Below are 26009 nucleotides of genomic sequence, written 5' to 3'. Positions count from 1 at the left end.
TTCCACCCTTCTGACTTTCTAAGACTAGGTAAGAAGGTGACTATTCTTGATTTGGTCTCATTCTTAGAGATCTGGCCTGGAACTCAACTTTCAGCATCCTGAAAGCACAGCCAAAGGTCAACCCTGCCAAAGGCCTAAGTGCTTCCACCAGAGGTATGAGTTTCAAAGCCTGGTCACCTACACACCCTGTGGCTACCAAAGGGGTTGACTGGGGGTGGGAAGAAACACTGCTAAGAGAATTTCCACTCCCACTTCAACTACAGCAGCCTTCTCAGCCCCCGTTTCAAAATCTCTTTTATATATTGGAGTTTACTGTACAATTTTGTTTGAAAATGGGTTCCACTTGGAAGAAAGAAAAACACCCCTTAAAACCATTAGTCTGACAAACCTAAGCCAGCCACTACTGTATTTTAAACAAAAGCTGATGTGTAAGAGGTCATATGAATCAGCAGGAAGGGAATTCCAAACAACCCATTTTGAAAAAGGCCTGAAATGTCATTATTGAAGGGAAAAAAATCACTATCTATTTTACAGTAACCCATGTTTTGCCAAATATCACTGATCAACTATTGGTTGTAAAGACAATGTTTTGTACAAGTGACCTCCTATTCATATGGTCATTAAGAAACATGTCCTCATCACCTTGTTTATTCACTAAATACTCATTGAGTGTCCATACCATGGGCTCACTGTGTTAAGTCCTGAGAATACCATATGGAACAAGGTGTATGATCCTTCCACAGAAATTTTGAAAATTAATCCTTTCCTTCAAGCAAAATTTTATTTTTTGGGGCACTCATCTTTGAGCAGAGGAGTGCTGGGAAACTGAGTCTAAGGTCAGACTGAAAAAGAGGTTTTGGCCAATGAATCTGGGGTTCATCCATCTTTCCAAATACAGTCACCTTCCTTACCCTATTTTGTTCTGGCTGTAAATTCCCATCTGGGTCTCAGTGTTACTCTTTGCTTTTAAGGATTTGAAGGTTAATGAAAGGAATCTCTGCAATCCAGCCACCTGGGCACTCTCCATCCTTGGCCATGGCCTTCAGTAGCCACACATAAACATTGTTATGAGGCCAATCTAAGGATGCAGAACCAGTCCCCCTAATGATTTGGTAGGTGTCTGTGGGGGATAGGATACCTTGGTTCTAGTTATGCTAATATTTTGGAAGCTTTAGGCAAATTACTTCATCCATCTGAGTTTCTGACTCTTTTACTATGGAATTAAGGGGCTGAAATGTGGACTTCCCCAGAGGACCACCTGAGTTCCCATTTCTGATGAATTATTTAATATAAGGCTAGCTGCTAAAACAAATTCTCAGTTGGATACACGATATGTGCTTATTTTGTTTCATGTCATAATCAGTAGGGGTGACTGGCCAGAGGGCCCTCCATGTTGCTATGCAGGGGCTGCTCCTTCTATGTTGTGGCTCTTCAAGTCAGGGTTCTAAGAAGAGCAGTAAAACAGGCCAACTAATGAATGCCCCAAATCAAGATGATTCAAAACATCTGAGCTGATTAATAGGGAGAGAGAGGAGGTTCTTATGCGTTTTCTTTCTTTCTGTTTTTTGTGCCCTGTTCCCGGGAGTACCAAAATACTGGGTTGATGCGTGGAGTGGATGGAGCAAGCTCCTATTCCACTTCTTTGTTTCAAGAATCAATTTACTGTATTGTCCTCAGGTAAAGGACACATTGGATGTTAAACTGGTAAGAGTGGATACTACACTTGATCTTATCCGAAAGGCCAAGAAGCAATTCTTGTGGGAAGTTGTATGGGCCAGGTCTAGAAGAGCATTAATCAATTCCGCCCACATTCCATTGGCCAGAAGGTGGTCACATGGCCCACAGCTGAGCATATCCTTATGTGGAATATCCCTATGTGGAATTCTGGGGAATGCAGCCTAGCTGTGTGGTAAAGAAAGGAAAACATTTGCTACATAGCTAGCCAGTTGGGTATAGAACACTGTTTGCCACTTTATATAGCAGTCCCTCCTCGCTAGCTTTCTAACAAAAGGTTTCAAACCATATGCTTCTGCTTCAACCTGGGAAATCATTTAGAGGAGTTGAGAGATGACAGCAGGCTTGATTAGGGAGCGTGCCCACACACCCAGGTTTTCCCAAGAGAGGCCCCGTTTATGCCTGTGGTCTTAGCATTCCTTTCAGTCACTGCCCCCTTCATTCTTAAAGGTATCCCAGTTGGGATAACAAATTAGTCACTTTAATCCTCGGGGGTGGATGGTGCAGAGGAAGGAAGAGCATACAAGAGTGTGTGAAGATACCGTTCCATCTCCTAAAAAGAAGACACACAACCACTGTTCCATAAAGACAGTATTTTTTTTTTAATTTTAAAATTCTGCATCTGAAAACACAGTATGACAGAAAGCATCTATATACACTTGCAGTGTTTTTGGTATGGTACAGTATTCATTACATCCACTGTTTTCTGCAAAAAAAAATTTGCTTTGTCAGACAGAAACAAACTCCCCTAGACAAAAAAAAAAAAAAAAAAAAAAAAATACAGCTAAGGCACAATTTTGTTGTTGTTTTTCTGCTAAACAAAAAGACAAAAAAGGTGCAAAAATGGCCAGGTAGTGCCATCATTTCCAAGAATCACATTCTACCATGAGAAAAAAGCATTCGGGAGATTGGAGCTTTGATTACTGGTCAATTTCACATAGTTTGATATCTCTTAAAATACTCCTTTAAATAAATAGCAAAATATCTACATCTTTCAGTGTGTGCCATTTGAATTCTCTCTTTTTTAAAACTTTATTTACATAGTCTCTTTTTAAAAAAATCAATACATTACAAAATATTTCTGTACAGTTTTATGCATATTATGATCTATAACAAAATAGTTATTTTTAAAAACTATATCACCACATGTCTTTGAAAAAAATGAAGGGGACGGTAATAACTTATTGTGAGGCCTCTAAAAAAATACCCAAATGCTACTGATAACATAATAATATTAAAAAGAAAAAAAAAAGACAAAAAAACTACAAAGACAATTGCGCTCAATTCCAGTGAATTTCCTATGAAAACCCTGGGTTGTCTTTGGCCTCCATCAGCCCTGGAGCGATGGAAGGGAAAAGGAGGGGCTCTGAAAGTAGGAGAGCGTGGTCCCCTGGAGAACACGACGCATCTGCTGGGAATATTTAATGCTACCACTTTCCAGGCAGGAAGGACGAAGAGATAAATTGAGAAACTCTCCTGATTTATCCTTGACTGAAGTACATAAGTCACCACGTACTGGGAATGGGAGGGTTGGAAAGCCAGAGTTAGCACTCTGCAGGTAATGAAGCCAGCCCACTTGCAGCGGCAACACACTCTGAGAGAGTGCTTCAGGAGCTGGCTGAGGTTTAGATGAGCACCCAAGCCTTCATTTTACCCATAGGAAACATTTAAGAATATTTTTCCTGAAGACGACACTTATTAGCAATTTCTAAGCATCTGCAAACTATAGATTGGCCGCCCCTTGCTTAAGAGGCTCTTTCTTCTTGGATGTTGGTGGAAATGGGAGGGAAAGGGCGGACAGCTTTCCAAAAATAATTTTAAGGCCACATTTCAAAAAGGAGAACCTAAGGCTTTTTTTGCGGGGGGAGTGGGGAGGGTCAGTCAGTCAGAGGAAAGTGAGGAATGGAGAAGTCGAATTAGGAATGGAGGTGGCAACGGGCAGAACATGCTTTCCTGTGGGTCTGTGGGCACAGGCAGTTGGAGAACCCTCAGCCAAGTGGACGGGGAAGGAAGGACCGCTGTCTCCCTGTGTGGGGTTTGGCAAGGACAGAACCAAAGACAACATGAAGGGTGGACACAAGTGGATCAAGAAAGCCCTCCTCAGTCTTAAGAGGTAAAAAAAATATAATACTTTAGAGAGAGAGAGAGAGAGACAGACAGACAGACAACAGAGACACACAGAGAGAATTTGCATAGATTGTACATTCAGTTCAAGCAGATTTGGCCACCTTTATTCCCCCCAAAAGGTAAACTTCTCAGCAGACACAGTGAGGTAGAGCCTGTGGTAGACCCATGGGCAAAGTAAGGTAACTGAGGCAGAAGCTGAGGGGACATCCTGTGAGTAAGCACAGCTCCAGCATGGCTTCCAAAGCTTTCAGACATGTGGCAAGGTGACTCCTAGAACCTGGGACTTGGAGAGAGCCAGGCCATTCCACACACTGCCCTCTCCTTTTGGACCCTGTCCTTGACCTCCCTGCCTGGGTGAGATGGAATTCCCAAAGATGTGACCTGGGCAACGTGGACCTCCTTAGGTGTAAGGGACAACAGCTGAGGTCTCCAAATTCTGTTCCTTCTTCCCTTCAGCACAAACTGTGCTGGGGCCAGGAGAGTTGAACAAGCCAGTTCTCCTGGGACGCCTCCTCTGTGGGGCTGTGTCTTTAGGATGGGAATGACTAGAATGAGATTTCTGTTCCCTTAAGAGTTCAACATGCGCCCATTATTTTTGCCCATTCTTAATGCTGGCTTTTCTCCCTTCACAGGAGCAATGTCCAGCCTTCTTTTAAACCACCTCTCTGGAGTAAGTTTGCTGCCAGTACACCGGCTGAACTGTGGAATTTCTCTTTCCTCATCCTCTCTTTAGAAAAAAAACAAAACTGCGGACATCAATGCCCTGGCTGGTGTGGCCCAGTGGTGTCAGTGCTGGCCTGTGAACTGAAAGGTTGCTCGTTCGATTCCCAGTCAGGGCCCATGCCTGGCTTGCAGGCCTGGTCCCCAGTCGGGGGTGTCCAAGAGGCAACCCATTGATGTGTATCTTGCATGATGATGTTTCTCTCCCTTTCTTTTTCCCCTCTGTTCCCCTCTCTCTAAAAATAAATAAATAAAATCTCTTTTTAAAAGGCTGAATAAAATCTTTAAAAAAAGGCTGACATTGAAAAATCAGATTTCCTATTAAAACCTGGATCTCTGGCTGCCCGGGCCAGACTGGGAGATTCTGGTGTGCGTGCCTGCATTCTCACAAGCACTGCCAGGTTGCGGCCCCGCAGCGGCTGCACCTGTTGGACGGGTCATGTGCGTGCCAGCAGACCGTAGTCCCCACCACTCCCTACTGCTACACCAACAGCTTCACTCCTCTATGTCAGTGTCCTGGACCCCACAGGAATTTGTGACTTCAACCATAGGGAGCCTCTTTGATCTTGCAGACCTCTGCCAACAGCTGTCTCTATATATCCCCTTTAGATGCTGCCTGGAAGCTTGTGTCCTGAGTTTCCCAGTGAACTTGGTTGTGAAAGGGGCTTTTGCTCACACACCCTGCACCCAGAAGCTACTGCTCTCCTCTATTCTGCACTTTCTCTGCAAAGGAATCAAGGTTTCAGCCAGTGACCTCGCACTTGGAAACTAGAGAACCAGAAGGAAGCACAGAACACACAATACAGGCATATGCCCAGAGTAGCTGCACTCCGCACCTTTCACGGGCTTATGTGGCTTCTCTTAGCCTCTCTCAACTCACTTGCATTTTAAAAAGTTCAGCTAACACTGGGAAATAAAGTCAGAATGACCCCTGATCACATCAGAAAGGCCTTTCTCCAAAGGGAGGAATGGGTGCACATGTTAAAACACAGGGGGCCCTGGGAATTGCTCACACCCCGCCTTGGAGACATGGTGCTTTGTGTATGGCCTGGGAAATGGAACCTGGGAGGGCCCACCGAGGAGGGAAGTGCCTCCTGAGCTCCCTATGTGCCTGAATGTCACTGGGATGGCTGGGAAATTGTGCCGAGTGCCACAGCCAACCGAATGCTTCCTTCTCCCCACAAACTGACCTCAAGTCCCCCTTTTCAACTTGCCCGCAGTCCCAGGACCTGGCCGGTAACTCTGCCCCCTATCACTATGCTTCTGCAGACTGGAACAGGGTTTCCGGAGACCTCAGTCCCCTGTTTTTAAAACCCTCAGGCAACCATTGCTGATGGCTGCCGGACCAATGGCTTCTAACAGATAAATCATTCTCAGGCAGATTTAAAAAATGAGTTAAAACTACTTTCCCTGGAAAAGATCACTTTTTCTCTAAATATACTAGGCTTTGATTGCATTTCTGTCTCTCTCTCTCTCTCTTTTAACCAAACATAAAATATGCAAAGTTATTCTCTGTCTAGAAACAAAGGACATTAAGAACACCTGGGTGACTGCTCAGTGTCCCAGAATTCATTGCAGGGAGTGGCGACTGAAGAGAAGGACAGGGACGGGGTGGAGATATCCCCAGAGTAAGCCAGCTCTGCCACTTCTCCCAGAGTGGGGACAAAAGTCAGCAATGTCAGTGGGTGCAGGAAGGCCCGCGTAGGAGCCAGCAGGCACACACCATGCAGAGATGTGTCAGTGCTGGGCTCTCATGAGCCACTGCAAATGACACTGTGAAAACTCTGAGGCCTAGTGGTGGAGTGGGGAGGGTGAAGGGAGGTTCCCTGGGCAGCTCTGACAGGTGCAGGGGCCCTCTGGCCAGAGACAGAAGGTAGGGGCAGAAAAAGGGTGTGGCACGGGCCTCCCATGGCTTCTAAGTCCATTGGGAGATCAGAGGGGCTTTCTGAGAACGCAACTCTGAGGTCCCTGGAACCACTGTTGACAGCGGCCATCTCCTGGGCTCTCTTGGCCCAGTCTGACAGCCTACCCTCTTCCTAAAAGGATTTCTTGATTTCTTTTCCTCTGGGGCTTGGAAGCAGCCTGTTTCCCTCTGTCATCTTGTCATGTTACATGGAGCTTCATGGTTAGACTCGCTAAGGAAGGTCAGCAAGGGACGAAGCAGGGACAGCCCAAGATCCCTGCTTTGACAAGTGGTTGGCCAGTCCTGCCCCTGTGCCTGGGGCGGGGAGCGGGGATGGCTCAGGAATTCCAGCACCCCCAGAAATGGAGGTCTGGATGAGGCTAACACCTGCATGAGGAAAAGTGAGGCTTCAGTGTTCCCCAAGTTACCCCACATCAGACTGTGGATGTTGCTGGTCGAAGTGTTCTCCTCATGGTGTCCAACACCCCTGCTGCCCTCTGAGGACATGGAGAATGTAGGGCAGACACACAGAGAGAAACTGAGAGAGAGAGAAATGGCAGCAGGGAGACACTAACGGGTGGGAAGGAGAGGAAGGAGGAGAAGGGCTGGGGGGGACCTTTAGTGAATAAAGGCAGCCTCAGTTAGTGAGATAACATAATTGACAAGCTGCAAAAACAGCACCTACTAATTAGTCATTGACTAAAACTTATAAATAATAAATATCTAAAGTGTCCTTTCTCTATATCCTCCATTGCCCATAGGACATCCTGCCTTGCTGGGTGGGGGATGGGGTGGTTTCGGGGGCAACAGCTGAAAGTCATCAGAGGGAACTGTAGTACCTTCAAACTCACACAGGAGAGACACACCAAGGCCTGGCTCTCCTGGGAAGGACAGTTTGCAACTGGGGTGGCACAGGTCCACGGGAACCCTGTCCTTTGGGGGAGGGTGGGATCAGAGGAGGAAGGGGGCCCCTGGGGAGGGGCTCTCAGAGGAGCAGGGGTCACTCCAAGGGGCACATGGCAAGGAAACCCTCCAGGTTTCTGGGAACTCGGGCCTTGTGAACAATACGGTTGTTTTGGTTTTAAACAACCAGATACTCAAGCTTCCCACTTTTACACTGCACGTCAGATGGGCCTCTTGGTACCTCCGGTAAGGAAGGGCATGAATTTAAAAACCAAATCGGAAATGCTTTTTCCTTGATGTGAAAAGTCTGGTCCATGCGATTTGGTCACTCCCAACAGCACCGAGTGTGCAATTCACAAAGCTCTGGGGCGCCTGACCTCAGAAAGGAAAGGCTCAGGCAGGTGATGGATACCGTTGTGCTGTCTAGCTCAGGAGCTTTGCTCCAAACAACCTCTATGAGTTTCATGGCCGTGGACCCTCCTGCTCCCACTGTCAACGATCAACACGGTCATGGTCTTGGTGTCCTGGCCCATGAACGGTTGGAGACTTGGGGTTCATTATCATCCTATTTTTCCTTGAGGGAGGGTGGCCTGGAACCCAGGACACTGGCAGTCTCACTTTGGTGGACCTCGGCCATGTTGCACCACAAGGCTTTCCTGCTCATCTAGCTGCTAAGAAGAAGGGCTGGTGGGAGGCTTCAGGGCATCCTGAGTCGGCTGCCCCCCAGGAGAGAAGCCCATGAGCATGACTTCCCATGTCATTTCAGGGCTGGCACAAGGGTTTCCTGGACCAGAGGAGTGGAAAGATGAGCGGAAGGGTGGGGCTGGAGATCAAACCCACCATCTGGGCAGTGCTTTTCAAACTGGGTTTTGCAGAGCCCTTAGGTTCTGAAGAGGTACCTTTAGGAGATGCCCTTGGCAAAGGGACTGCCCATTGGGCTGAGCTTTGAGAAAGAACCTCCCTCTCCCCAGCTTCAACCAGAGCAGCCTGGATTTCATCTGCGCCTTGATCCCACCCACGACTGCGCTTAGTAAACAAAGTTCTGCTGCTCAAAGTAAAAGTTTGAGAATTACTTGTCTCGGGGGTTGGGTCATTGGAGGGGGAAGACAAGGACCCTGTAGGACTTGAGAATCAGCCAGAAGAGGTAAGACCACGCCCCCAGGAGCCAGCTTACCAAATGCAGGTCATCGGCAAGCCCTGCTTTGGCCCCAGAACTTTCCTTCTCCATCATTCTATGGCTAGGAGGGCCCCTCCCACAAAAGGCACCCCCTGGTTGGGAGGCCAGGGTCCAGGCCCCACTGGCCCTCTGGCTGTGTTCCCTTTAACATCCGCTGTGATCCACGCATGCCCGGTGCTACCTGAGCCGGCCGTCGGGTTTGACTGCCCCCAGCTCTGACTTGGGGTCAGGGCTGAAGGAACTCCAGGCCGTCTGGCTGCAGGTCTGCATGACCGGGCAGGCGGTGGGGCCTGTGGCACAGATGTCCATGGCGGTCCACATCCCGCCCACCAGCGAGTCCAGCCAGTGCTCCAGCGCAGTGCCGGTGGAGGCTGCGTTCCTCTGAGCCTGCTCCACCTGGGCAGGGCTGATGGGCAGGCTGAGGACAGGGTTCAGGCTCTGGAAGCTCTGCTCCATGTAGGTGCTGCGGTGGGGCCCGTTGTGCAGCTTCAGTGCCTCCTCTGAAAGCAAAGGGAACCGTCATAGTATTAGAAGAGCCACGAACCTGGCACCTACTGTGTGCCCAGCACCATGCTGGGCATGGTGCAGCACCACTTAATTTGCAGGACAATCTCATAAGGAAGTTATTTTTGCAGTCCCATTGTGCAGATGAAGAAACTGAGCCCGCGACATTTATGAGTCCACTTTAGAACAGAGCAAAGTTCATTTATTCATTCAGCACATATTTACACAGCACCTTCAATAATCCAGGCATTCATTCATTCAATGCATATTTACTAAATATCTACTCTCTGAGAGGCATTCATTCACTCATCTGATAAAGACTTATTAAGTGCCAGACTCTACTATATGGGGTGGAGAGAACCAGACAGTCAAGGAGATTGCAATCCAGTAGGGTAGACTGGTGACAATACAAGGATAAACAAGTAAATAAATGAGGTTGCTTCAATTAGTGATAAGTGTCATGAAGGGAATAAATGGGGTACTGGGTCAGAGCAGGGGGTTGGCACACTATGGCCCTTGGGCCATATCTGGCCCCCCACCTGTTGTTGTAAATAAAGTTTTATTGGAGCACAGTTATGACCACTTGGGTAGATATTGTCTGTGGTTGCTTTTGTGCTATCACAGCAGAACTGAGTAGCTGAGGCAGAGACTGTAAGTGGCCCGCAAATCCAAATACATTTACTATTTAGCGCTCTACAGTAAAAGCCTCCTGATCCCTGGATGAGAGAGTGACAGTTGTGTTTATTTTATTTATTTAGTTATGTATTTATTTATTTTCTTTTATTGATTTCAGAGAGAGGGGAAGGGAGAGAGAAAGAGAGGGAGATTAAGATCGATGTGAGAGAGAAATATTGATCTGTTGCTTCTTGCACGTGTTACTACTATGGATGGGACCACAATCCGGGCATGTGCCCAGACTAGGAATAGAACCAGTGACCTTTCTCGGTTTGAGGGATGATGCCCAACTAAGTGAGCCACACTGGCCAGGGTGAGGGTGTTTATTTTAGATAAGGTAAGCAAGGGAGACTTCGCTGAGGAGGTGACATCTGTGCTGAGAACTGATTAATGTGAAGGAAGAAAGAAGCCACATACAGATTCTGGGGGAGAGATTTCTGGGCAAAGGGAACAGTGAGCACAAAGGCTTATTAAACATCTTTTCCCAAATCACACAGGTAATGAGAGTTGGAGCTGAGGTTTGAACTGGGTCTGTTGACCTCAAAGCCTGGTGAGAAGCCCTGTTTTTGGCTGCTGAGTGCCTACCATGAACTCTGTATAAAGACATGATTTCTGCTTTGCTCCCAGATGTGGTGCACGAATAGACCACAGGGAAGTGTCCTGGAAAGCAGGATGCTTGGACCACAGTGGGGTGGGGTGGGAGGTCCCACCGGCTCTCACAGCAGCTCTGCCTTGTTGAGCACCTGCCCACACCTTGGCAGAGCACAGGGACTTCAGTCAGGTTGTCTGGGTCTGACTCCCCATGTCCCACATATTAGCTGTGTGACTTCTGACTTCAATGCCCCGTGGCTCAGTTTCCTTATCAATAAAATGGGTGGAGTGCAAATACCTTCCTCTTAGCTTCCTGAGGATGAAGTGTGCTGACTCATACACAGTGCTTAAAATGGCACCCAGCATATACTAAGCAGTTGGAAAAGTTTAGCTAGAATGACTGTTGTTGGTATTGCTAGGACACAATAGACACACATACATGTACACAACTATCGGGCTGGTGTTATTATACCCATTTTACAGATGGGGAATCAGGAGTAACTATATTAGAGACAGATCAGCAGTTAAATCTAAGACTGGCTGACTCTAAAGCCAGTGTTTGCCCTCATCTACATAAAAAGTGTTGTGTGTTTATGTGTATGCCTTAAGGGCACTGAGAAATCTCTAGAAGGACGTGCACCAAACTCTTGGCAGTGGTTACTCCTGGAGGCAGCGTTGAATGGGCATTCAGTGGCAGGAAGCTAAAGCAAATCTTTTGTTTTTGGTTTTTTTTTGGTCTGGGAGCCAATCTTTTGAAGACCTGGTTTCCCCATCTGTAAAAAGGGGATGCTTATCCTCACACCAAGTGGACCTGCTGAGCTGGCAAGAGGCTCAGATTGAAGTTCAGGTGCTTTGTCAACAGGAAAGGAGTGTATAAATGAGAGGCACCATGATTACTTCCAGGGCTTAACAATGTGTAAGAAGAAAGTGTAGCCCTTTGGGGTGAAGGAAAGAAGCTAGCTAGCCATTTCTATTTGAAGAAGTTCTTACTCATTGCTTATTTTATTGTCAAACACAAAAATACATATATTTAAAAGTACCAGCTGATGATTCTGGTGAGAATTAGAAGAAACTTCCTTATAAGACAAAGTGGCATTCAGAAGACAACGCTTCCTGCTTCCTTGACAGCGCCTGTCACCCTCGGTGGCAACCAGGACAGCCTGGGTAGTCAGCAGATTATTTGCTAACATGTGTGGCCTTGAGTGAGGAGGGAGGAGAAAGAAAGATCACATCTGTGGTTGTTTTTCTAAACACAATGGGAAAACCAGTTAAGTTAAAAATGTACCTTGCTTAACAGAGGCAAGAAAGTCACTCCTTCTGTTTCCAGTGCTTTAGGAAGCTGAGGGGCTGGGCTCTGTGGTTTGGAGGGGAGCGAGTGGGAGAAATGAGACTAGCAAGCATAAGCATATATCTTGTCTTGCTATGATTTAGCAGAGCTTTTCCCTTCCAAGTTAGGCCAGTCCCTGTCTGTCAGTCTGGCCCTAGCCTACTGCTCCCTGAGGCTGGCAGACAGGGTGGGTAGCTCCTGTATCATTTTCCAGGAGAACAGAGTCTGTTCTCTTTGGTGTAGGTCTAATTTCTTTACTTGAGTCTCTTAATGCCTCCATCTTGCAGATGGGAAGTGAGGAGACACCCAAACCAACAAAACACAGGGCATGCAGAGTGAAGAGAGCAGCTAATGCCCTGGCTGGATGGCTCAGTTGATTGGAGCACTGTCGTATACACCAAAAGGTTAGATCCCTGGTTGGGGCATGTTATGGGAGTCAATGGATGGATGTTTAGTCTCTCATATCGATGTTTCTTTCTCTCCCCCACCCCTAAAATCAGTAAACATATTCTTGGGGTGAGGGTTAAAAAAAATAGAGAGCAGCTAACAAACATCTGAACACCAAATATCGTGGTTGATGCAGAAAACCCCTGTGAAAAGTGAGGTTAATGTGGGATGTGCTCTTACAGCAGCAGCTTGCAACGCTCGCCTCTGTAATTAAATTTCCCTCAATTCCACCTCATCAGATTTCTTGAGATTACTAGGGACGCATCAATAGCAAATTACTCTTGATGAATCATTTTACAAATTGCATGGCTCCCACCTTCGTGTTCCCTGTCATTGGAGCATCGTTACCAGATATAATTACTGACAGCGGAGAGGGGTGAGGGAGTGCTCCCAGTGGAGTAAAATGACCCTTGGCTCGTGCTGGGCATGAGCGGGAAAAGCCTTACCATCCTCGGAAACTCCAGAAAAAACTGGAAACCTCAGGATGCAAAGAAGGGCCCCAGGCTATTTTACTGGGCTGGCGGTGGATTCAGGACGACTCCTTTGTTCTGTCCAACAGGTGCGTGGGACACAGAGGAGACTGCCCTTTCCATCGCTCTCCTCCACATCTGACGGTGGAAATCCTGAAGGGTGCCAACGATGTGAACCTGATCAAGGGACACTTGAGGGCCCTTAGTGGCTGGGCACTGGCCCAGACAGTTCTGGAGGAGCTGTCTTTTGTCTGTTTCAGAGAGGAGTGGGGAAGCAGTCTTCCTTCTCCAGAAAAAACAAAGTCTCTCTTTCTATTTGCTCAGCACAGGAACTTTGCAGAAGTTGACAGAATTCACTTCAACATTCCCATTTTTTAGAACTCCAGGCATCCCCTCTCCATATCCTTGTCCCCCTCTCCTTGTACCACTGGCTAAATGGCACCCAGCTCAGAGCTCTTAGCTAGCAGAGGCTGTAATCACTGCCGGCCTCTGGGTTTGCAATCTGTTATGTGGAGATGAATAATTTCAAATACTGAGAGACCTGGAAATCCTATTTCTAGGAATCTATCTTATGGATGTATCTGCACGGGCATGTATAGTTTTTGGTTTAAGAATCTTCTTTGCAGTGTTATCTATGACAACAACAACAGAAGCTATGTGTCTACCGATGGGGACAGATAGATTGGGGATCCTTAATCCAACAGAATAGTCTGCAGCTGGTGGCTTTATCTATGCTGACTTGGAAAGTAAAGAAAGCAAGTTTTACTACAAAATGTATCATTCTGTTTTTACAAAACAACAACGTTGTGTGTTTATGTGTATGTCTTAAAAGCACTGAGAAACCTCTAGAAGGATGCACACCAAACTCTTGGCAGTGGTTACTCCTGGAGGTAGGGGTGAACGGGCAGGAAGACGTTCCCAGTGACAGAAGGAGAGAGGGAAAGAGAAAAATAAGAGTAACCCTTTTGGATGAAAAAAGAACAAAAAGGCAGGCACGTCAGGGGTCTGATATCCCTCTCTCTGCCCTCTATGCTCAGTGGAAGCTACCATCTTGGACTGTGTTCATAATTCCCTTAATATCCTCTCAGTTTTTTACAAATACATAAATCCTGAACTAATATACTGCAAGACTTCTAAAACACGCAGTACCTAACTACTTAGTCAGGGGCGCTGACCTCTTTTCCCTTAGGTTGTCAAATAAAAAATGACAACAGCCAACCCAACAACAGCCATCTGGTGTGAATGAATCAAATATACCGTTGGCTTGTTTTGGTTTTCAATTTTAAATATGTGCACCATCATTATGATTCCTTCCATGGGGGCTTCCCTTCAATATTATGCCTTAGAGACCTGTTCAGTCTCTAAGGCCCCATCATCAATGTTCACTGCTGTGCAGAACTCCACCATCTGCCCAGGCCACACACTGCTTATCCACTCCAATGGCAGACACATGGACTGTTTCCAGTTTAGTGCTGTTATGACCAATTCTGCTCTGTTGCTGCCCAAGTCTCTAGAGCACATACCTAGGGGTAGAATTTCTGTGTAGTAGAGTGCGTGCATGTTCAACTTCACTAGGAAATGCTGAGCCGTTTTCCAAGCTCATTTCAGCACGTTACCCTCCCAGCAGCACTAAATGGATTGTCATTCCTCTCCAACCCGCCCGCCATGATGCGATGCATACATAGTGTCTAACCTTCCAATGTGTCCCAACAGGATGGGGTGAAGCAGGGTCTCTTCTTGCTTTTAGTTTATATTTCTCTCATTATTCATAAGGCTGAGCATCTTTTTTTATGTGGGTGGGCCATTTATGCTCTCTCTTCTTCCCCCCCCCTTTACAACAGAGGTTAATAATCACTTTTCCTAAAAGGCCAGATAGCAAATATTTTTAGCTTTGTGGGCCATGTAGTTTCTGTCACAATTATTCCATGCTGCCATTGTAGCCCCAAAGCAGACACAGGCAATATGTAAATGAATGGGTGTGACTGTGTCCCAACAAAACTTTATTTTAAAAATCAGGAAGTGGGCTAGATTTTGGCCCGTGGCTTCTAGCTTGTCCTGATTTATGGAATTTCTGTATATATTCTGAATAGGAGCACTTTTTTAGGTGTAATAAATATCTTCCACTAGTATGTGGCATGTCTTTTCACCTAGTGCAGCAATTTCAACCTTTTTCACCTCATGGCGCACATAAACAATTCTGCAGTGCACCAAAAATATATATATATTTTTACTGATCTGACAAAAAAATAGGTATAATTTTGATTCATTCATACTAGATGGCTATTGTTGGCTATTGTCATTTTTTATTTGACAACCTAAGGGAAAAGAGGTCAGTGCTCCTGACTAAGTAGTCAGGTACTTCATGTTTTAGAAGTCTCACAGCACACTGATTGAAAATTGTTGATCTTGTGTATCCTATTTTTGATGAATGGAATTTCCTCTTTTAATTCTTATTTTTTAAACAATGAACAAGATTTGCTGAAACCCGGTATCTGCCTGTGTTTATTTTCCATCTTCCCCTCAATATGATCAGGGTCTTCTGGGAGTCCAATGGGAGAGCATCTAATAAAAAAGTATCTAATTTATGGACAGATGACATCACCTCGGTGTGCAGGTTGAAAAACAAATACTGAGCGCTCTCAAGAGTGGCCCCCTCTCCCCACATCTGGGCAGCACTGCCTGCTCCGGCGAAGAGCCCACAAGGCCTCCGGGATAGAATATTCCCCCCACAGAGACACTGGGAGTACTCACCTGGTTTGATGGGCTGCCTGTTGGAGAAGGTCAGAGGTGCGATGAGGAATTTGGTCTCTGCAACTGGCACCCAGTGGTGGAGAATTTTCACTGTCCAGACCCCAGGCCTCAGGGGCAAGTTCAACGGGGGTTTGTAGTGGGTGAATTCAGCTGTGGACTCAATCAGGATGTCGTAGGTGGCTGCGATGACATTGACGGGATCCACCCACACGACGGTCACGGTAACGTTGGGGCCCTTCCCCCATTTCTGCATGCCCACGGGCTCATCCATGGGCCCCAGGAGACCTCCAAAGTTGCGGAAGAGCCGCTCCTTAGCATCCCAGTCAGTGCCAACCTGAAACAGAAGAGCGAGTTCTGAAATCACTGAGCCTGAGCTAGGGGGATGGTTCCCAGAAAGGCCTAGGATCCGGCTTACTGGGTTTCATACACCCATTTTACAGATGGAGAAATGGGAAAACTGAGGCTCCAATTAAGCATGCTCCAGGTCAGAGAGGGAGTGAGCAGAAGATCTGGGATTTGGAACCAGACTGGGGGATTACAAGACCTGTGATCTGTTCGCTAAACCTTTGGCCCTCTTGTTCCTGGCACATGGTGTGTGCTTTGGGAAAAAATGCGAGCTGAATGAATGAATCCCTGCTGGCAGGCCGTTCCAAGGAAACATGTGCCCTGCCATTGAACAGGTACAGCTGGTTTCCGTTTTGCTCCTTGGTTTTCCAGATTATGTGCCTCCATTTAGTATGACTGTTCTGAACAAGACTGGAGCTCAGCTTTCGAAGCTCCCATTGTCATAAGCTAGAAAAAGAGAGGGTACCTCAGCATCACCTGTCATTTGTAAGAGTTCACATGGGCTTTCCCAGAAAGAGATAGCTCTGCAGCTCTGGCCTCCATAAAGCATTCTGAGCTATACCCGAGAGATGGGAGACGGTTGTACAATCCATCCTTCCTGCCAGCCAGTGGATTCATGGCTTTGATGCTCCACGAATCCACTCTTGTCTTCCCTCCTTCCACATTTGTCACCTGCAGTCTAGTCTTCACACAATAGCCAGAAAGACCTTCTGAACTGTCCTCAAACTGCTCAAACCCCTATGCATGGGTTCACTGCTCTCTCAAGGTGCCTAGCACTGTGCTTGGCATGCAGCAGGTGCTCAGTCAATATCTATTGAGTGAATGACTTGACAAAAAAATGAATTAACTGCAGAGACCCCTGCTACTGAGCTCTGCTGCTATTTCAAATGAAATTAAATTAGAGCCTTCTGCTCCCCAGGAGTTTTAATTTAATGCTTTTGAATACACAGCACGGGGCATACTGGTAGTAGATAATGAAGGACACTGTAAAGCTTACACTGCTTCTGTAGTCGTTCCATGACCAGCATTTCCAATGTGTATATCTGCAGGTCAGGGTGCAGGTAAGGGCATAAACATCTACACTCTGAGAAGAATCCACATGTACGGTACAGACAGGAGTTGGTTTACCTTCTCCTTGTTCTTACCAAGAGTCACTGTGTCCATTCTTTCCCAAGAACACAAAGCTGCATGGCTAATATGTACCGAGGGCTCATACCAGGCATCATGCTAAATGCTTGGATGCATCAACTCATTTAACACTCACTTCCAGCTGCACAAAGCGGAGACTCTTGTCATTATCCCCATTTTACAGGTAAGGAAACTGAGGCTCAGAGCAGTGAGATAACTTGCTATGGTCAGTGAGGGGGCAAAGTCAGCAGGGGGGACCCAGAAGTCTGAACCCAAAGGCTGCTTGTGTTCTCATCTACTCTTCTGTGTATGGCCTCCCATTCATTCATTCATTCATTCACCCAACACATATGTACCAAATGCCTACCATCTACCGGGGGGACTGTTATGCAGCATGCACATTGATAGGCCTACAGCTTGCTTCAGGTTTCTGTCTTTAGACCACAGCCTGAAGAGTGGTCCTAAGGGTAGCAGAGGTAGTAACTGCTGTGACATTTCTGCAGGGGCACCATCCCTCCCAGACTTGTGAAATCTTGGCATTTTTTGCCACGCTATGGATCAGCGGGGGCTGGCTACTTCTGAGGAGCCCTGCTGTATAGCACACTGGCTGGAACGCATAGGAATGAAAAGATACTACTGACTTAAAAAATAAATGAATGAGGGAGCAGGAAGGAAGCTACCCCTCAAAGTCTTAGAGATTTTTCTAAAAAACCCTGCCATCTCACATGCAGCCCTTTTTAGCATCTCATTGTTCTGAAGTCCAGTCTCTCACTCTGTCCTGCAAGGTCTGGTCCTTTGGGGTCCACTCTGTTTCTGCCCCTCTCTCTGCCCTCCACTCGCCCCCCACTGCAGAAACACTCCCAGGGCCTCGTGGAGAAGGGCTCCTGCTCGCCTCTGGTCTTGCATCCATGCCCGCCTCCCTTTGCACAGTCTCTGCCTTACTTTCCCCACCCTCTTCCTGACCAGCCCTTACTTATCATCCAGACCTCAGTCAGGGGGTCACCTATACTGGGAAGCCTTCCCAGCTTACAGGCTTCACTGAGATTCTGGTACTTTTCTAAGCATTTGCACACTGTAGCTTTTTTTTTTTTTTTTTTGTACAGTATTGCAAACTTTAATTTACTCTCTCTCCCTAGCTCAACTGTCAACTCCATGAGGGTTGGTACAACATCCCGCTTGTTCATCCATGTATCTCTAGTGGGCAAAGCAGTGTCGAGCACATAGTAGGTGCTCAATATATCTCTACCTCTGTATTTATCTAATTATCCATTGCTCTACCCATCTATTGTCTATGTCATGACTAATTAGGGGCTGAGCCATGGACACCCTTATGCTCCCAGGCCTTACACACAGTGACTTCCCCACAGACACTGACCAATGGACTGATGGTCACAAAACTGCATGAGGGTTCTTCTTCTGGAAGGGATTATTTATGGGTTAGGGGAGTGTGGGGACACTCCAGGATTCATCTTTGGATCCTCCATAGAATTGGGGGTAAATAAATCTCTGAAGTCTGAGTTCTACAACCAAACCCATGGGCAGAGGAGTTGTAAAGTGGCTGACGGTGGAAAACCTAGGTCTTGTTTCTAAGCTTTGAGAGGAGGAGGAAGTCAGCTGCCAGCCCGAGCATGAGTGGGGCGGGTCTGCCTGAGGTGGGGCCCTGTTGCTGTCACATTCTCACCATTGCTCTGGGAGTCCATACCAGTCACTACAAAATGATCAATTGCTCATATGTAAGCACATGTTCAAGTTCAAGCTTCACAAGTTTCTCCGCAGCTTCAAATCCATGAAAGCCTTCGCATGACACTTAAAATACAATCCAAACTTCTTTCCAGGGCCTGTAAGACCCCTTATGATTTGTCCCCTGCCACCTCAAAGAGCTCCCTCCTATCACTCTCCCTCTCGCTTACTGTGCTTTGGTCACACTGGCCTTGCTGCTCTGTGAGTCCTGCCTGGAGCCTCAGGGCCTTTGCACATGCTCTTCTTTCTCCTAGAAGATCCAGGAACACTCCAGATCTTTTACAGTTTTCAGCTCTAAAATTATTTTTAGAAAAGCTTTCCCAAATGAATCATCCTTTTGAAAGCAGTCCTCATCAGCCTCTCGAGTCCTCAGCAATTACATGAATGGAATTTTTATTTTCTTTGTATAGTACTTGTCATTAGTTGAAATGTTTCCATTTATTTGCTCACTCATTGGGTGGCCCACTTAGAGAGCAATTCCATGACAACAAGGGTCTGGTCTGTTCCTTCTGCACCTCGCATATAGCAACGTGGTGACTCTCCAGGCCACTGGCACAGGACTCCCACGGGATGAAGAAATCTCTCGGAGCTGCCCACCTGCTGTGAGCCAGGCCCTATGCACAGCCCCGGGACTATGCCAACACGAGGGAGCTCCTCCACAGTCTGCAAAGTGGCCCTGCAACCCCTTCCCTCTTTCTTGTCCAATTTTACAATTGCCTTAAAGTTAAGGCTTTAGAAAAAAATTCGAAATACAAGATTCAGGGCTCCCCTTGCATTACATTTTGGTACTCTGCCAAAAATCTTGGTGGCTGTCACACCAAGGGTACCATAGCTATAGTAGGAACCCTCACGAATCTCCAGCCACAAGTAGCCAGCATCATTTGTCACTGCCAGAAGCGCCCAGTTTCCCAATGGCAGGCTGATAAACAGGGGGAGCCCAGTCACCAGGCATCCATCTCATTAATGGGACATTAATGTCTTCAATTGGCTGCTTGGGCACCTAGCACAGACTCCAACTGGGGCAGCGTCTAATTGCCCCCTGGTGCCAGTAATTTATGGAGCGGGCTCCCCTTGCAGCTCAAATCCAGCCAACCCACTTGGAACCTTAATTGGAAATGGCGGCTTCATAAGAAACTCCCATCTGTGCCTGTTCAGTGCCTATTCAGTGGGGCACGGGTCAGCCAGGTGGGGCTACAAGGGGCTGGAAAAAGACTGGGTGGGACACTTAACCCCAGCCCACTCCCATCTCTCAAGATTCTGCATATTCTAAAATTGACCCCCAGAGCCAAACTCACTGGGGGTGCTTAACTCCAGGGATGAATCATTGTTTTAGCCACTTGCTGTTGCAGGGAAGGCAGAAATCACTGGAGGAGTTTTGTGTGGGCAACCCTCACCAAGCTTGATCATGTTCCCCATTCCTTCCAGTGTCACAAGCCAAGTGCAGGCACTCATTCATCCAGAAATCTTATTTAGCATCTATAAATGCTACACACTCTTCTATGTGCTGGGCATACAGCAGTGAGTGAGAGTGATACCATCTTTGCTCTCCTGCAGACAATCTCCAAGTGATCAGAGAAACCAACAAGAGGATGTTAGATGATAAATGCTTAGAGAAATAAATAAAATAAGGGTGCGTCAGGTGGAAAATGTAGCTATTGTGGCACAAGTTGCTGGGCAGGGAAGGCACATCATTTGGATCTAGATCAGAATGACCACCACCCCAGCAAATGGTGAAAGGTTAAGGGAAAGCACTCTAAGCAGGAGAATCAGCACATGTCAGGCCTGAGGTAGGAAAAAACTTGACATGTTTGACAAAGACATAACAAATGTGAATGAGGAGGAGAGTGGTTCTGGATGAGGCTGCAGAAGGAGGCAGAGGGCAGATCAGGTCTGGAGGTAGGGCTGATGTTACAAGGGTAGTGCTGGATAAATCCATCTCCTCAGGCAGAAAGCTGATGCTCTACTGGAGAGGTAGAAACTGTATTTCACAGATCCATGCGTCCATGTACCAGTCCCTCTGTCCAATCACTGACACATCATCCATCCATCCCTCCACCTATCAGTCCACCCATCCATTCATCCGTCCACCCATCCATCAATCCATTTACCCATCTGTCTGTCCATCCATTCATCCATCCATTCATCCATCCATCCACTCATGCATTCAACGATTGATCTGGTATTTACTTTAAGCTAAACCCTGTGTTAAGAACTGGGGAGGCAAAAGCACAATTAAGTATGAGATTTGTAGGCTATAAGACATTGGTTCAATTTTGAGCTCTGCCACTTCCTAGCAATGATCTAGAAAATCACTGACTCTCCATAGGCTTCAGTTTTCCAAAATGTAAATGGGACTAACACCTCTACTTACTTCACTAGGAAACTGGTTTGTTATTGTCCTTTTACTAACGCAAGCGTAGGAGGACTTACCAGGTAGAATAAAAATGTTCAAAGAAATAGAAATTCTACTACAAAAAACAGACCAGGGCTCCAGGTTGGTTTGGTCCACTGTCCCTCTCCTCCTGTCCTAAGATGTCGGTTCCAATGTTTGGCGCTGGAGAACTTTCTCCAGGCACGGGGCGAACTTATCTCTGGAGCTCTCCAAGTCCCCTTCTCCATCTCCTACTGCAGGTGTCAGATGATGGAACAGGACCCAGCGAGGGGGATGCAAAAGGCAGTCAACATGACAAGGTCTGGTCTCTTACCTCGGAAAACTGAAGCCTCCCAAAGTCGCTGGGTGGGCTGGCGATCTTGAAGACTTTCTTTGGCATCACCCATGTCTCCAGCGTCTCGAGTTTGCTCACTGCCAGATTTGTAGCATGATGCTTGATCAGAAAGCCCTGGAAGCGGTCAGCAAGGAAGTAGAGGTGGACAGAGGCTGGGTGGCCCATTGGATAGTACCTGAAAAACATGCACCGTCTCATAGAAGCTCATGGGTCAGGGTGGAGGTGTGCAGGCTCACAATGGGGTGCCACCCATTATGCTGGTCCTGTTCCTAAAATAAACCCCATTTTATACAATGCTTATCATATTCCTGAAAGCTGCCACCTTGTATCTATGATTTCAATAACTATTAACAGCTTTTTGGTGGATTATAAATGTAAAGTATGCTGACTGTACAAAAGCACAAAAAAGAAAATGAAAATTGCTACTTTTGATGCTTCTTTTCATAGATGATGTCAATTCATAGATATTTATTGACCCTCTGGTGCTAGGTACTAGGAAATAATAATAGTGTGCAAACAATGTCATATTGACATATTTCCCTTCGGCCTTATTTTCTATGCATATATTTGCATAAATCTTACATAGCTGCGATCATAATATACACACTGGTTATATCCTGCTTTTGCTTCATAGTATTTCCTGAACATTATCACATTTTTGAAAATTCTCTGAAAACATGATACACATCATTCCACTGTATGTAATGCTGTATTTTACAAAGCAAGTTCCCCATCACTGGCTGTTTAACTGGATTCTAATTTTTTGGCCAGTCTAAAAAATACTGCATGAAACATCCCTGAGCAAAAATGGCTTTTGGAACATCTGTCTCTCTAATCTCGAAGGGGCTGTATATATGTCTACCATCCAACTTCATCAAAAAGGTGTACTGATTTATGTTCTCACTGTCTGTCTCAGTCGCGGCATTGGGTATTATCCTTAAAAATTAATCCAAGATCCATATATTCATACACCAAGAGACAGCTGTTGTTTTAAGATGCATGTCTTTGATTCACGAAGGTGCACTGGGAGAAAGGGGCCAAGAAACTGAGCAGAGATGCCCCAGGAGGGAGCGAAAGGGGGAGGAACTTTGGAGGAGCCCAGCTTTGTCTTTCCTACTTGTAAAATAAAAGACTGCCAGCTTCTGCAATGTGTAAATTGCACAGCACTTAGAGGGTGTTTGTGGCTCCTTAATAACAGCGTTCCACAAATCACTGTTCCTGCTCAGCCTCCTTCCTTCTGGTCCTGATCTGGAGCTTAAATCTTTATGTCTAATTATAATGGTTAGGGAAGCCGCCTTCCTGTGTTTACGCATCTCTGGAAATCACTGCCTAGTTACTGAGATGCCTACAGGGCTCTGAGAAAAAAAGCACACACCCTCTTCAGACTGCTCGTTGGGTATCATGGCTCACCAAAGTCTGCTTTGGGTCTGGACTTTGGGAGTAGAAAACCCTCGCTTGCCTGGACGGTGCTGCAGGCCTTTGTGCCGTGAAGAGACGGTTTATAGCTGTGTTCTCCAACACAGTAAGCCACTAGCCACTTGTGACTACTGAGCACTTGAAAGGCGACTGGTCTGACTGACGAACTGACTTTTTACTTTCATTTCATTTTCATTCATTTAAACTTAAATATCCATGAGTAGCTACTGGTAACAATACTGGACAGCATAGATAGTGTGGTAGTCTTGTGGTCGCCTGTGTCCATGTCTCCAGTTCTTCCGCTCTCCTGTTTCTATACCTCTTTCCACGTGACTTGGCAGGTTTCCCTGGCCCGATGAGGCAGACTCTGCTTCCTCATTCCTGAATCTGCTCTGGCCAGCAGAAGGTGGTGGGAGGGGGGTCATGCCGTTCCCAGCTGGGCCTCATGAAGCCTTGCACATTTCCTCTCTTGCTCTTTTGGGATGATGGCATGCCTTTGCAGACCAAGGGAGGATTTAATATCACAAACATTAAGCAAAACCACCTGTAGTAATTAGACAGGAGACGGTGGATATGGCTATTACGAGGTTAAAGTGGACAAAAGTAGGAGGGAGACAAGCAAGGAAGCTCCTGCAAAAGTCCAGGTAAGGCATGGAGGTGAACTGGACCAGGATGCTGGCAGTGCACAGGGCAGCAGAGGATGGATTCAGGTGGAGACAGCAGGATTTTTTGATAGAAGAGGGGCAAGAGCAAGCCAAGATTAACTCCTCGGTTAACTGGGAGCATGCCTGGGTTAGTCCTCAGCAGGATGAGATACCCGGGGCAGAGCAGAGCCACTCCAGTGGTCCCAGCCAAGAACAGCAGAGCCCTGCTCCCAGCTCGCAGTGGGCTGCATATTCAGGAGAGATGCCAGATGAGACCAGGAACACGGCCCAACTGACTTACAAACTTGAGCTCTACGTCAAGTCAATGCGTATCACTTCAAAACACTGATTTGGGGCTTTTTTGTTATGTGGTACTGTTGCTGTAGCTAAATAATGCACTGTCCACGTTTGTTCTGTAAGGTGGGTGGGGTCAGGGAGGGTGGAAGAAGAAGAGGACAGCTTGCTGGCATGGGAGTCAGAAGAAGAAAGTGTTTCCAGAAGGGAGTAGTCAATTGTAGGGGCTGCACCTAAGGGGTCTAGGAACTGAGCAATGGTCAAGCACTCTAGAAACTGAGGAGGCAATCTTTAATTGCCTGCTCTCCCTCTGCTTCTATCAAGAAATCCTGCTGTCTCCACCTCTACTCCCCATGTGCACTGCTAGTATCCTGGTCCAAGCCACCACCACACCGTACCTGGACCTTTGCAGGAGCTTCCTTACTTGTCTCCCGCCTACTTTTGTCCACTATAACCTCATAACAGTCCTATGCACTGTCCCCTGCTTAAATACAAGTGGCATTGCTGAATGTTTATGAAGAAATCCAAACCCCTTACCTGGTCTTCTAAGCCGTGCCTCTTTCTCTAGCCCGCTGCCCCAAGCCACCACCTTTGAGCCACATGGACCTCATTTTGGATTCTACATAGACATTATTTTGGATTCTTGAACACACTAAGCCCATTTCCATCTCAGGGCCTTTGCACAGGACATTCTCTGTGCTGGGAATGCTCTTCTTCTCTTAGGCTACATGGCTGGCTCTGTCTTACCATGTTGCTTAAATGTTACCACTGAGATCTCTCCTGACTGCTGAATCTTAAGTCACCGATTCATTGCTGTCACATGACTTTACCTTCATTCTCAGCAAAGCATTTATTTCTACTGGTCTTGTTTACCGGTGCTTAGACACCGTGTGTCTTCACATAGAATGGGAGGGCCCTGAACTCAGGGGGATGGCCTATGTGCATCAGAGCTGAATGCCCAGCACCTAACACAGAGCCCGACACATGGTAGATACTCAACTAATATTTGTTGATTGAGAGAAAATTCTAGAAGGATTTTCTCTTGAATTATTTGCTTCGGAGGTACATCTAGGATACACGTAACCCAGGACTGAACATAAAGCCTTCTGGTACTTGTTTTGGCTATATGATACTTGTCTTGGCTGTATGATTTAATTAAGTATAAGATAATTAAAACTAAGAAGGGAGTTTGCTTTAACTAGATGCAATACAACAGAGCCTAAAGGATGCCACAGATGCATTCATTTCACCCAAGGTGATTTTTTTTCTTATTTAAATAAGGGGGCATTGAAAAAATTAGGAGACTCACAAAAATATAGATTTCTGATTTGTCTTGAAAAATGGCTGATTGGTCTTGAAAAATATAGATTTCTGATTAGTCTTGAAAAAGCGTTTACATTCCCACAGGGCAAAAATGGGCTGGAGCTCAGCGCCAGGGGCCACAGGTGCTGCAGGTTGGCACGGTCAGCCCTCGCTGCAGGGCCAGCGCCAGCCGACACATGCTACTTGCCTGGCCCAGGAGCGCATTTGAATTTGAGGACTTGAACTAAAATACAGACATCTTTATCTCCGGAGGGTGGCTCACAAGCGAACTTTATTTTCTTGTTCTCTCAGTCTGCCATTTCAAAAATTTCTGCAACAAGCATGTGTTATTTTATAATGATGAAAAAATCAATAAACATTATTTTTATGAAAGGTTATGCCACAGACTGGAAAGACACAATTTGCATGAAGTGCCCAAAGGAAATGAGACTCTTGAAAGAAAGTTTTCATTTGCTGTTTCCCCAGATACCCTAGAGGTAGGAATTTACTCTGTTTTGCCTTTTGGGATAAGGGTCCTTTGTCCTGATTTATTTTCAGGCTCATATTCATAAATATATCGGCTTTGCCCACAGCAAGGCACAGTGCCTCTATTATAATAAAAAATGAGCGAGAAGTCAGAGGATTCCATACCGGAGGCACGTGAAGGCTCGCTTAACCCCAAAACCAGTACTGGGAGAAAATTTCAACAACCTTAAGTAAACTGGAAGTGTCTTTTGGAATTTCCTATAAGATCATTTACCTTATAAATTCTAAGAAGCCTGGGATTAAAACTATTCATGAAAGACATGCAGCTCCCAAGTGCGGCACTGGGCTCGGTCCTGGGGATGCCAGTGTGGCTCAGGGGGCAAGGATTCTGCCCCAAGACAGCAGGGGGACAAGATCTTCACTGTGGACCCTGACCCAAGGCACTGCTGTGCCATGCAGTGGGGAGGGCTGGAGTAAGTCGGAGTTACCTCAGCTTGGGAGAGGGAGGGGGGGCTACCAGAGGATGTGGCACTTGAGGTGGCTGGATCTCGAAGACTGGGAAAGGGCAGGCTGTTGTGGGGACAGTGGGGGCGGTAAGC

General features: G+C 46.6%; 1 protein-coding gene and 1 non-coding gene across 2 annotated transcripts in view; both read right to left on the bottom strand.

The window, feature by feature from the left end:
• Nucleotides 1–1562: 1562 nt before the first annotated feature.
• Nucleotides 1563–1753, bottom strand: LOC129083962 (U2 spliceosomal RNA). Its single transcript, XR_008530533.1, has one exon. It is a non-coding gene; the product is annotated as a U2 spliceosomal RNA (small nuclear RNA).
• A 4924-nt stretch (nt 1754–6677) lies between these two features.
• XYLT1 (xylosyltransferase 1) overlaps nt 6678–26009 on the bottom strand; it is a 295314-nt gene continuing 275982 nt past the window's right edge. The window contains exons 10-12 of the mRNA XM_054589630.1: nt 21248–21443; nt 15330–15663; nt 6678–9064 (exon numbers count right to left, since the gene is read on the bottom strand). Of these exons, the coding sequence (XP_054445605.1) occupies nt 8742–9064; nt 15330–15663; nt 21248–21443 (853 nt within the window). The 3' untranslated portion in view covers nt 6678–8741. The remainder of the gene's footprint in view (nt 9065–15329; nt 15664–21247; nt 21444–26009) is intronic.

The sequence above is a fragment of the Pteronotus mesoamericanus genome, unplaced genomic scaffold (assembly GCF_021234165.1).
Source record: "Pteronotus mesoamericanus isolate MK-2021 breed Mesoamerican mustached bat unplaced genomic scaffold, CSHL_Meso_final scaffold_167, whole genome shotgun sequence".
Taxonomy (NCBI): domain Eukaryota; kingdom Metazoa; phylum Chordata; class Mammalia; order Chiroptera; family Mormoopidae; genus Pteronotus; species Pteronotus mesoamericanus.
This window is presented reverse-complemented; position numbering and strand designations above follow the sequence as displayed.